The sequence below is a fragment of the Nycticebus coucang genome, chromosome 6, assembly GCF_027406575.1.
Source record: "Nycticebus coucang isolate mNycCou1 chromosome 6, mNycCou1.pri, whole genome shotgun sequence".
Taxonomy (NCBI): domain Eukaryota; kingdom Metazoa; phylum Chordata; class Mammalia; order Primates; family Lorisidae; genus Nycticebus; species Nycticebus coucang.
In genome coordinates, this window is record NC_069785.1 from 20,869,347 (window position 1) to 20,881,277 (window position 11,931).

At 41.4% G+C, this 11,931-nt stretch overlaps 1 protein-coding gene across 1 annotated transcript in view; it reads left to right on the forward strand.

Annotated features, from left to right (window-relative positions):
• Positions 1-10,707, forward strand: part of EGLN3 (egl-9 family hypoxia inducible factor 3) — a 28,708-nt gene extending 18,001 nt beyond the window's left edge. The window contains exons 2-5 of the mRNA XM_053595618.1: positions 3,975-4,094; positions 5,757-5,893; positions 8,264-8,337; positions 9,029-10,707. Of these exons, the coding sequence (XP_053451593.1) occupies positions 3,975-4,094; positions 5,757-5,893; positions 8,264-8,337; positions 9,029-9,060 (363 nt within the window). The 3' untranslated portion in view covers positions 9,061-10,707. The remainder of the gene's footprint in view (positions 1-3,974; positions 4,095-5,756; positions 5,894-8,263; positions 8,338-9,028) is intronic.
• The last annotated feature ends 1,224 nt before the right edge of the window (positions 10,708-11,931 follow it).

Below are 11,931 nucleotides of genomic sequence, written 5' to 3' on the forward strand. Positions count from 1 at the left end.
GCTGAATTTGCATAAATGCCACTTTATTATAACTTGTTTGCAATCAAGTCATACAATCAACTCTGACTCCAAAGTCATAAACAATGTGAAATATACTTCTAGAGAAATATACTTATTAGAGAAGGGGTGAGTCTAAATAACCTTTCTTACCTGTGGGTCTGAAAAAATTGTCATCCTCACTGAGTGGATGGTAGAGGTTGCCGACGTCAATATTTTAACATGGTTTTTCACATGCAGTCAAGCTGCGGGTGATGGAGTTCAAGAGCTTTCTGTTTAGGCATTGGAAGAGAAGTCTTAGACTTTTATTTTTCAACTTTACCTTTGGACTTGATGAGGTGCTTTTTTTTTTTTTATGAAGTTAGCTCGTCTAAAACTATAAGAGAACCTCTGTTTTCTTATCTACCTGTGACATTTGGGGAGCAGGTTTTTACACTGGGAGTCGACTATTATGGATCTGTTTACATCTTCAAAGAATACATACAGATTTCCTTCCTAAAGGTGTCTGCGTAGGTGTCTGCAGCACACATTCTGGTCTAAAACCAGCCCAGGAAGCCTGGCTCACCCCTCTGCCCTTTTCCCGTTGCCACAGACCTATGGAAAGGCCTCTGAGAATGGGGGGTCAGAGTGGGCGCACTATGGGGTCAGTGGAGTGAGTGGTGAAAGCGGAAGGGGATATGTGCATTTATCTGCATCTGCAAGAATAGAACTCTAGGTCTGTATTACATGTGCTACTCTAGGTGACACTATTGTGTTATTAGACGTGTGGACATTTCAAATACTAGTCAGGAAGTTTTAGTCAATGAAAAGCTTGTAATAAATAAGATAGCCTCCTGATACATGTCAGCGTTATTGCTGGGCATGTTTGTTATATGATCATTAAAGTCCTCTGGCCCTGTTCTTGTAACAATAGAGCATTGAAGCGTTCTCCTCTGTTACACACTCTAAATTCCTTCCCAGGCCTGATGAGGCTTAGATAGCAGCTCAGTTGAACTGATTGGTTTCCGGAGCTTGTTACTGCCCCGTGCACAAATTGGCACTGAAATGGAAGGCTGGCTAGCGAAGGGAGGCTGGCTTCTCGGTGCATCCCTAGCCTCTTGGTTTTAGACCCTGTCAAAGCCCAGCAAATAGTTGGGAGTGTGCCCAAGCCCAGACCCATCTCCTGTGGCACTCCTCCAGAAAACACACTGATAAAATTGGCCCGGTGTAGTTTCAAAAGGCCCACTGAGGCTCGCGATGATTTCCTCCCATTGTTTCAGACTTGCTGCACGTGGCTTCTGGAACCAGGAGAGAGGGGGTGCATACTCAACGCTGGCCAGCAAAATTATCTCGGTTTCTCTCTCTTAAGCAATTAGATGCTTTGCTGACACTCAGGGGTTTTGTTCTAATAGTTAAGTCCTCTATAAAAGTGGCTCTTTCTCTGTGTTTTGTAGATGCAGCATTTAATAGAGGATGTACTTTTTTGAGTTTTTATGTATTTTTCAATTTTTTAATTGAGCTGAATTCTGAGGCAGAGAAATACCTCAAAATGCCCCTGAAGAACTCCATTGCATTTTCTTTTTTTTCTTTCTTCTTCTTTTTTTTTTTTTTTTTTTTTTTTTTTAGAGACTGAGTCTCACTTTGTCGTCCTCAGTAGAGTACTGTGATGTCACAGCTCACAGCAAACTCCAGCTCTTGGGCTTAGGCAGTTCTCTTGCCTCAGCCTCCGGAGTAGCTGGGACTACAGACGCCCACCACAATACCCAGCTATTTTCTTGTTGCAGTTTGGCTGTGGCCAGGTTTGAACCCACCACCCTCAGTATATGGGGCCAGCGCCCTACCCACTGAGCCACAGGTGCCGCCCTCTGTTGCATTTTCCGAGATCAAGTCGTAGAACTTTTTGGACATTTGGAGGCTGTGGTCCCTCTTTGAGAAGCAACTGCTCCTGGGATCACACAATTAGTTGCAGCAGGAACTAGATGACTGACAGGCATCCAGACCACTGACCTTTTCCTTAGAGTGGAGCCTTTGTAGGAATACAAGATTACCGCACTGATGGAGTATTTTTCTTTCAGACACATATTGAGGGGAGGCTGAGATGGTAGGAAATCTAGCCTGTAATTTTTTGTGGCTTAAGTGACTTTCATTATTGGCTCAGTGGTGGTTCTTATAATCCTAATAGCTGCTTCCAGGGACAGGTAATTCCCCAGTCATTATAGGTGACTTCATTTATCTCTTTTTCTCCAGCCAGACCCATCATTTCTGGCTGCAGTCACCTTTCCCTGAGCCATCCTTTCCTTGGTGGTGCCATCATTCGTTAAATCTTTATTGGAGTCACCTCAAAATTTCTGAAAGATGTTCACGCTAACGACCTAACTTCTGCTCTAAGGATGACAGCGCGTTGACATTTCTGATGTTCGGAGGCAGGACATGGGGATTGCTAGCTGCATGAGGATATAAAGTGTGAGATATGATGATTTAAGCTTTAAAATCATTAAAGCCATGTTACCATTCAGCCTTACTGTTCTAGTTTGCAGAGTGTGTGATGCCTGGTTCCATGTTTTCATGCTACTATTGGAAGTGACTTGGCAACTGCATTAAAGATGATTCATTGAACTGCTGGTACGTTAGTTTGGGGCTCTACCCAATGGGTCATTTTGTCAGGGAAGCAACCCTGCTACTTATCAGGGAATATATGACCTGGAGCCCTGCATGTATGTTTGAAGATAGGTTTTTATAATGATGGAAATAGCTATTGATCTGGATAGAATGTGAATTCACCCTTAGAGAAAGAGCCATTCACTAATTCATTGATTTATTCATCACATTTTAAATGGACACCTTCTGTGTGTCAGGCACTGTCCTAGGCGCTAAGAATACATCTGTGAAAAGAATGGGAGGGACCCCATCGTCATTTTACATTGCCAGTTCTGTCATCGTCCCTGCACATATTACATGCCTATCAAAATTATATATATATATTGAGACAGGGTCTTAATACTGTCTATCACATTGGAGTGCAGCGGCTTGGTCATAGCTCCCTGTAATCTTGAACTTCTTGCTTCACGTGATCCTCCTGCCTCAGCCTCCCAAAGCACCAGGATTACAGGCATGAGCCACCTTCCCTGGCTCTATAACGGTATTTTTAAAATATGGCAGTGTCCTATGAGGAAGAGAGCTGGCTTTCTGTACTTCGCCTTTTCTTTTTCCTATTCTATATTGTGTTTTTTCCTTGGAATAATTAGAGGTTTGCTATTCTCTAATAGTAATTTTCAGTAGGATTTTTGATACGGCTTTTTGCTTTATTTTTCCACCTGGTTGATACAGGTTACACTGAGACAAAGCAAAAGAACTTCAGGTTATCGCCTGATTTGATAATTACCAGGTAGGAGGAGGCCAAGCATTAAGAACTTGTACTGAGATGCGCGTGAGGTTTTTCCCTGCGGAGACCCGGCACCTCCTGAGCTAACCAGCGAGGGTGAGGGTGGCTGAGGGTGTCGCCTCCTGTCGCTCCTCCCTTCTTCCTTCCCTCCTGAGCATTTTATGGAATAAGCTGACATTTTCCTCCTTTGTGACTGGTTCTATCTCTTTGTAAATTCATATATCTTTACCCATTGTTTTCAAACAACAAGAGAATTCAGGAGCACTTGCTGAACAGGCTAGTCCCTGAGCTTCACACCCTTGGATTCCGATTTTATGGATCTGGGATGGTAACTCAGAACCTGCTTTTTCAAAAAGGAGTGTTGAAGATAAGGCAGGGCACGCTAATGATGACACAGAGATAGGTGACTTTAAGAATGACTGTCTAAAATGTTCTAGCACCAGTTTCCACGGGGCTGAGCTGAAGAGTTCAGATTTACATACTGCATGTGTAATTAAGCCAGCAGCGACCTATAGATGTCACATAAGTACCCCAGGAGACGGTGTTATTTGCCCACCAGTAGGAGCAGGAGGTTGTCACAGCTTTGCTAACCAGCTTTCTTGGGATTTCCCCATAGGCGATGGTGGCTTGCTATCCAGGAAATGGAACCGGTTATGTTCGCCATGTGGACAACCCCAACGGTGACGGCCGCTGTATCACCTGCATCTACTACCTGAACAAGAATTGGGACGCCAAGGTATTTTGGAACAATGGGAGTGGAGGGCAAGGTCAGAAACTATAGGAAAAGAATTTGGATAACTTAGAGGAGAGTTTGGAGATCCTAATCAACCCTATTTCCCACTGATGAGTCTTCTCTGTTTCATCTTTTTCTCCCCTCCCCCCCTTTATAATAGAAGTTAATTTTGGGGGCGGGGCAGATAGGATGATTATTAGGGTGCGGGAAGAGTCACTGACGAAGAAAAGATAATTTAATATTGAGATTAGAGAATCAAAATTCTTAGTGGAATTCAGAGCCAATATGACTCTCAATGCAGAGATTTTTCCTTTTCCCTTCCAGCAGTAACACTGAGAAAATTCCACAAAAATAGAACTGTAGGATATAAAACTGTACCCAAGACAGAGTTCCCACACAGTCTTCTCTCTTGGGGTGATACGTCTTGTTGATGGCTGCTTGCCATGGTTTACTATGGTCTGTGAATGCCAGAGGCCCTGTGGTTTATTTTTTTTATTATAACATATAGATAGAGATATGAAGTCTGGTTCCACGCTTACGAACATTTGTCTGGACTTTGTAAGCTTTCCAAATATTCAGAATGATTTAGGGGTCTGGGAAGTCAGAGAACTTTTCAAGTTGATTTGGCTTTTGAACCCTCCACATCTCCACCTCATGTTCGTTAGGGTAAAGACAGGCTGCCAGAAAGCAATCATGTCTTATCTGGGGTCAGAAAAAATGAAACCAAGGAAACTAGTGAATTAGTGAAAAGGCTTGTCTCTTCTCCCTACTTGGCAATATGACTGGAATATACCCGTGAGGTTTCCTTTAAATTCTTCAGAAGTGCTGTTATAGGGAAGAGAGTGAAGTTATCAGGTTGAGAATAATAAATCGCAAGGTATCAAATCATTTAACAGATATTTGCTAGTGTTAGGCATTGTGCTGTGGGGAAGCAGGAATGTGTGAGGCCTGACTATGGTTATCTAGTAGGGAAGAAGGGGTATATATGTAAAAAAAAAATAATGCAACGAAGAGAGTAATATATGTCATAAGAGATGCAGATAAAGTGGTCTGGGAGTTCAGAAAAAACGAGATTAATTTCCAATTTATGAGATCAGACAGGAGCTAAGGGAGTTCAGAAGAAAGCTGTAAGTTCTTTTTTTTTGTGATTAAATCATAGCTGTGTACATGAATGCAATTATGGGGTACAATGTGCTAGTTTTATATACCATTTGAAATATTTTCATCAAAATGGTTAACGTAGCCTTCACTGCATTTTCTTAGTTATTATGTTAAGACATTTATACAAAGCTGTAAGTTCTAATTGAAGGGGAAGGTACCTGTGATGATTATCTTAGGAAGGTGTTACTATTAGAACCACATGAAATTCTTAAGGGGGTCTTGTGGGTCAAAAATAGCGAAATATTGGCAATTCTGTATGATTCAATCTAATGGTGCTCTGAGTCCATGGGATTGTGGGAAGTGGGGAGGCTTTTTTGGTATAAGGTGATCAAGGAGCTACCTCAGCCAAGCCTGAAAGTATGAGGCTGAAGTCAAAATTGGGGGATCACATACAGTTGGAGTAGAGGTTAGAAGATGGCATTGTTTCTCGATGGGGCTGGAATATCGTTGTTGGTAAATTATATGTAAGACCAGGAAATAATCTCCCTTGTTTGTGGCCTTCAGCTACATGGCGGAATCCTGCGGATATTCCCAGAAGGGAAATCATTCATAGCAGACGTGGAGCCCATTTTTGACAGACTCCTGTTCTTCTGGTCAGATCGTAGGAACCCACATGAAGTCCAGCCTTCCTATGCGACCAGGTAACAGCAAGGGGCAGACCCCTCTTCAAAAGCTTTTGTATAAATCCCAGTTCCCAGAGAACTCTCTAAACTCTCCCCCCTATGTGTCCTATGCATGGGGGGGACTTAACACACCCCAAAGCTGATAGTAAACCTATTTGAAGTTGATAAAAATTAAAGGGGAAACTTGAATTCTTTAGAATATGAAACGTACCTTCAATATAAAATAACTCTTAATAAAACTGGTTTCTGTTGGGTATATTGGATTCCAAATTTCTCAGTGTTTTTTTCTCCTCTCCTTGCCCCCCTTACCTCCTCCTCCCCTTTTAAAAAAATCTAATTTTGATCTATCCCTAGACAATGTTGGCTATCACATATCAGGAATTCTGTGTGATTACTCCAGATGAGTTTAGAAGTTGCCAGTTGCAAGCAGAGAAAGAGCTTTCAAAAAAGAAAGCCTAATTTGTTCTGACTTATTTTTCTTTTTCACCTGTTCCTTAGCCTAAAATTGGCTTGGACTTGGTGTATCCAGATCCCAACAATCCCAAACAATCCTTTCTTTAGTAGGTGCATGTAAGTATTTTCATAATTACTGAACAATTTGGAATTGTTTAGTGTCAATCTAGAATTTTCTTTCTTTTCTTTTCTTTCTTTTTTTTTTTTTAAAGCTACAAGGTCTTGCTCTTACCACCCAAGCTGGAGTACCTTGGCACTATTATAATTCACTGCAACCTCAAACTCCCAGGCTCAAGCCATCTTCCTGCCTCAGTCTCCTGAGTAGATGGGACTATAGTCACTATCTGCACCCAGATAGTTTTTTTATGCTATTTATAGAGATGGGATCTTGCTATGTTGCCCAGGCTGTCTCAAACTCCTGGCCTCAAGTGATCCTTCTGTCTTAGCCTCCCAAAATTCTAGGATGACAGCTATGAGCCAGCACACCCAGGCAATCTAGAAATTCTTGATAAAAATTTTAATTCCTGATTTTGCTTTGATTTAACTTTGTCTCTGGCCAAAGCTGCACAGTAGATAGCATTGAAGTGTTGTGGGGTGCAACTTGTGCTGATAATAGCACTTGGGGGCAGGAAGAGAGTTTTGGTAGGATGATGCCTAAACCTTAATGAGTCTAATTAAATTAAAACCACATATGTCCCTCTCCAGAAATCACAGATCCAAGCCTCAAACAAAGTTACGTAGTAACTGCCAAACTAGAATGTATTTTTTTTTTTTTTTTTGTAGAGACAGAGTCTCACTTTACTGCCCTCAGTAGAGTGCCGTGGCGTCACACAGCTCACAGCAACCTCCAACTCCTGGGCTTAGGCGATTCTCTTGCCTCAGCCTCCCGAGCAGCTGGGACTACAGGCGCCCATCACAACGCCCGGCTATTTTTTTGTTGTTTGCAGTTTGGCTGGGGCTGGGTTTGAACCCACCACCCTCGGCATATGTGGCCGGCGCCTTACTCACTGAGCCACAGGCGCCGCCCAAACCAGAATGTATTCTACATAAGCAGATAACTAATTCTACCACCAAAGTCTGCTTGTGACTCATTTCGTAGGGTATAATGATTGGACCCTGTCATTTGTGGCAGAATTCTCCTGGTTATTCTCCGGACTCAATAGAGTCCACCTGCATGACCGACTTCACAGGGAAAACATTAGCAAACGTTGATGAGAAGCCCTTGAAAAAAATCAAGTATTATAGAAATTCTGATATCTTATAATAATTATAAAATGAACCTTAAAAAATCCAAGCATGAAATGGCTTCCATTACAGTCTATTCCATGGATGGTATAAAAGCGAATTAGTGGGAAGGCAGCAGGAAGCTTGAGGGTATTATTCAATTGCATTTTTGCCTCAATGTCCAAAATTAAGGAAAGCCAGCCAAGAGTTTTAAACCTACTGTGATTTAAACAAATTATTCTTAAAAGCTTCATGAAAATACCACCTCCTCTGCTTTGTGCTGTCTGTACCAACTTGGATGCCCCAGAGTGACTTCCTTCTAGTTCTTTCTGTAATGACTATAGTCCAGCTACTCAGGAGACTGAGGCAGGAAGATAGCTTGAGCCTGGGAGTTCGAGGTTGCAGTGAATTCTAATAGTGCCAGTGTCCTCCAGCCTGGGTGATAAGAGCAAGACCTTGTCACATTTACCTGATGCATTATGTGTTAAGCCACCTGCCTCCCCTGCCTGAGCGTGAGATCTGGAGCAGGATGGAGACCCATTGCCAGGATCATTGGAACTCCCACCACCCAGAATCATGCCTGGCACATACCTGGAACTCCTTCTGTCTTTAGTACAGTTAAATAGAATTAAAAGCAGAGAAATTAACTTTAAGCTTGATTTTTAGTAGTGTTATTCAGCCTCTTTTCTTATATCTGCTTCTCTTTCACAGGTACGCAATGACGGTTTGGTACTTTGATGCCGAAGAAAGGGCAGAAGCCAAAAAGAAATTCAGGAATTTAACTAGTAGGTTTGCTCGGAATTTAACTAGTAGGTTTGCTCATTTTCTGCGACTTTTGGTCAAGTCAATCCTTGGTTTTTATTCAATTTTACTTATTTTCCAATATACTCTGTCCAATTTCAGTTATGGTTTAGCTTCCTATATAAAGCTATCTTCATGAGTTTAATCCTGAAAACTTGGCCTTAGGTTTCTTAGGAAAATCAGGAAAAAACATAAAGAGCATCCCCAGAGAATGTCTGCAGATTGTGTGTCGACTTAGGATAGATGGGAAATAATTAACTTTTTATCACGAACGTTAACCAGTCAAACATAATATTTTGCCTGTGATTTTGGCACATTGCAAAGGAAATACAATGGAACCCAGCTCCAATAGCTAATTTATTATGTTGGGTGAGACTGTGACTCTCAGGATAAAAGCAGGACTCAGGTAACACGTGTCTAAACTGAACATGATTCAGCACCGTGCCTGGCCCTTCTAACCAGGCGTGTAAGGCAGTGTTTTCCAAAGCATATTGCATTAAAACATTAATCCTGCCCAGTGGATTTATGAAAACTAAATTCAGGAGGCTTTCCTTTGTCTTGTAAGATAGGAAGTGTTCTCTGGAGGCTCTTTTGTGACAGTGGTAATGTAAAACTCCTCAGAGCTGCCTCCCTAACTCCCTCCCCTCTTTCTTCTCTTTTCTGTCCCCACCCCAGGGAAAACGGAATCTTCCCTCACCGAAGATTGACCATGCCCGACCTTCGCTGGCCTCCTTCATTTTAGTAACAGTTCCTGAATTTGCTTTAACAGTCGAGATCCAAAGATGGCCTCTTGAGTGATGACAAATACCCGCCTCCTGCTTGCAGCGTTCACATCCCTGTCTTAAGTGGTCCTTCGTGGTTTTTTTTTTTTTTTTCCAAGACGGCATTGACCTTCAGATGCTCTCTCTACCAGATGAACTCAGGTGCTAACTCCAGAAATTCCTGCAGATATCCTAATTGGCCAGCTGTTTAACTGATAGATGTGGTAATACCAGCAATCAAGAGAAGAGCCTAGGAGCACAGGCGAGGGGATGAATCTTACTTGCACTTTATGTGTACTTCCTGCTTTGAAAGGAGGAGGTGCAGAGGAAAAAGAAGGTGGTGGCAGATGCCCCAGAGAAGCATCATGGAAGCCTTAGCAGCTGGAAACGGAATTTTGTATCATCAAAACGATTTCCAGATGTTCTTAATCCTTGGCTGTTGGTTTCTGGAGAATTATCACAACGTAATGACATCATTACCTCTAGAAAGGACTGCTGTCACAGTGATTTTATAAGTGTCCCATGGAATGGACATTCCTTTTTCCTACTCCAACAACCTGGATTTTCTGCCTCTGCCTCATTTTCTGAAAATAATGACTTTCTGAACGAAGATGACAACACCATTTATTTTCTATTTTCCTTTCTCACCTGGAGAACCTAATTCTCCAGAAGCTAAAGCTAGATATTGGTTGTTTGGGTTGCTTTGTTGGAATGGAATTTGAATTTAAATCAAAGGAAAACAACCTGCCTGGTAGTTTAGTGTCAGCCTCTGATAACAGTGTGGAAAGAGCTACTGATATGCAATAAACGTGTGCAGCTTGAGTAATTTGAGAGGGGAGATGGAGTTGGAAATGCGAGTGTTCCTGATTTTTTTTTCAGTTTTCCTTTTTAATGAACCCACCTTCCTTCTTTAACAAAATTAAAAAGAATAGTGTGCTGTCTTCTAAAAAGGAAATGGAAATAAAAAAACCCTCAAAAACCTGAGTTCTTCTACGTTGTCTGTCCCCAGCAGCCTTTCTTCAGCTGTCTTGACCCCTCAGATCCACTGTGGGGAGTGTGGCCAGAATCATGGAATTTGCTAGAACTGTGGATAGTTTTACTATTGCATTCTGCAGAGATTCTGCTGTCTTAAGAACTCTGTCGTAAAGCACCTATTTTATGAAAGTTACCCTTCCTAGTTTTCAGGATTTAAAAAACTTTTGTGTTTTTTAAATCCCTTTAATTTCTTGCTTGAAAATCCCATGAACATTAATGAGTCAGTTTAGAACTATGTTCCGTACATACGTACACTTTCTAAGACGTTTAATTTTTCCTTTTCTAGTCTTGGGAAATTTCCAGATAAGTCTTGTCACCATACATGCTCTCAATGCTGTATTTTGTTGTATCAGAGTACTTATCCCCTTCTAACATACTGGGTAATTTACTTATTTATTATGTTTATGGTCTTGTATCCTTCCTCTAGAGTATAAGCACAATGAAGACAGGGATTTTGTATGTTCTTAAGCAATGCATACATTCCCAGCACCTAAAATAGTGCCTGGCACATAGTAAGGGCTCAGTAAGTACTTTTTGAATAAACTTGATGTCCGATGATAGCATTCTCATGGTTTGATTCATTTCCTCCATCTTTGGCAAGAAGGGTTTGCTAGAATTCTTACATACATCTTTCTAACAGTGTCGACGTATGAATTTAGGCTAAGAGTTTTAGAAAGCTTTGCTTGTAGTGTCATTTCATATTTGTTTACCTATGAATAGGTCCCTGGCTGACCACTAGGAATCTGAAATTTGAACAAATAATATTTCCACCCTTCTGTATCCTGAGACCCTAAAAGTAAGGTAAGAATAGCTTCAGATAGGACAGAGTATATCTGTCCTTTGGAACATTTCAAAAAACTTCCAAGAGAAAAAAAGGATAATTGTTAGGAATTTCATATTCTGCAAAATGATAACTGTTTTGTCTATGATTGCTAATGTCATGAGAGTGACAGTGACGATCTTCGGAAGGAATATTAGGTAGCCTAATAGTATGTTTTATATCTTTCACTTTCGTTAATATTTTGACTTGCCAAAAGGTCTTGCTTATTTCTTTTTTTTTTTCTGTAGACACAGTCTCACTTTATGGCTCTCGGTAGAGTGCCATGGCATCACACAGCTCACAGTAACCTCCAACTCCTGGGCTTAAGCGATTCTCTTGCCTCAGCCTCCCGAGCAGCTGGGACTACAGGCGCCCACCACAACGTCCGGCTATTTTTTGGTTGCAGTTCAGCCGGGGCCGGGTTTGAACCCGCCACCCTCAGTATATGGGGCCGGCGCCTTACCAACTGAACCACAGGCGCCACCCAGGCCTTGCTTATTTCTTCCAGACAAACCTCCTCTACATGAATAAACTATATAACAAATAACTTTTTTATGCACACTGACTTTTCATGCCTGAATTTGAGTCCTGGAAGATAAAGCTGGAAAACACAGCTTTAATACTGTCCTCTCTTTGACAGCCATTTAGGGGAGGACTTAGCCCTGCGAAGAAACATTATTTGGCAAATAATCCGATCAATTTCGTTTATATTCCTGGCAATGAAATGTTAAGAGCTCGCCTCACCGTTACGTCACCTATATAGTGCAGAGTCCTTGGTAGGAGATTAAATTTTGAACCAAAGATCCAATTTCATGGAAATAAAAAGTCCTACCTAAGTGCATTAAATAGATCTTTAGTCGAGTAGTTAATACCATTTGAATGCTGGACTGTCTGAATTATGGATGATCTATTCAGACATGATTTTGTTTTTCTTCTTTAACTCAGGTTTTTTAAGAGGCTGG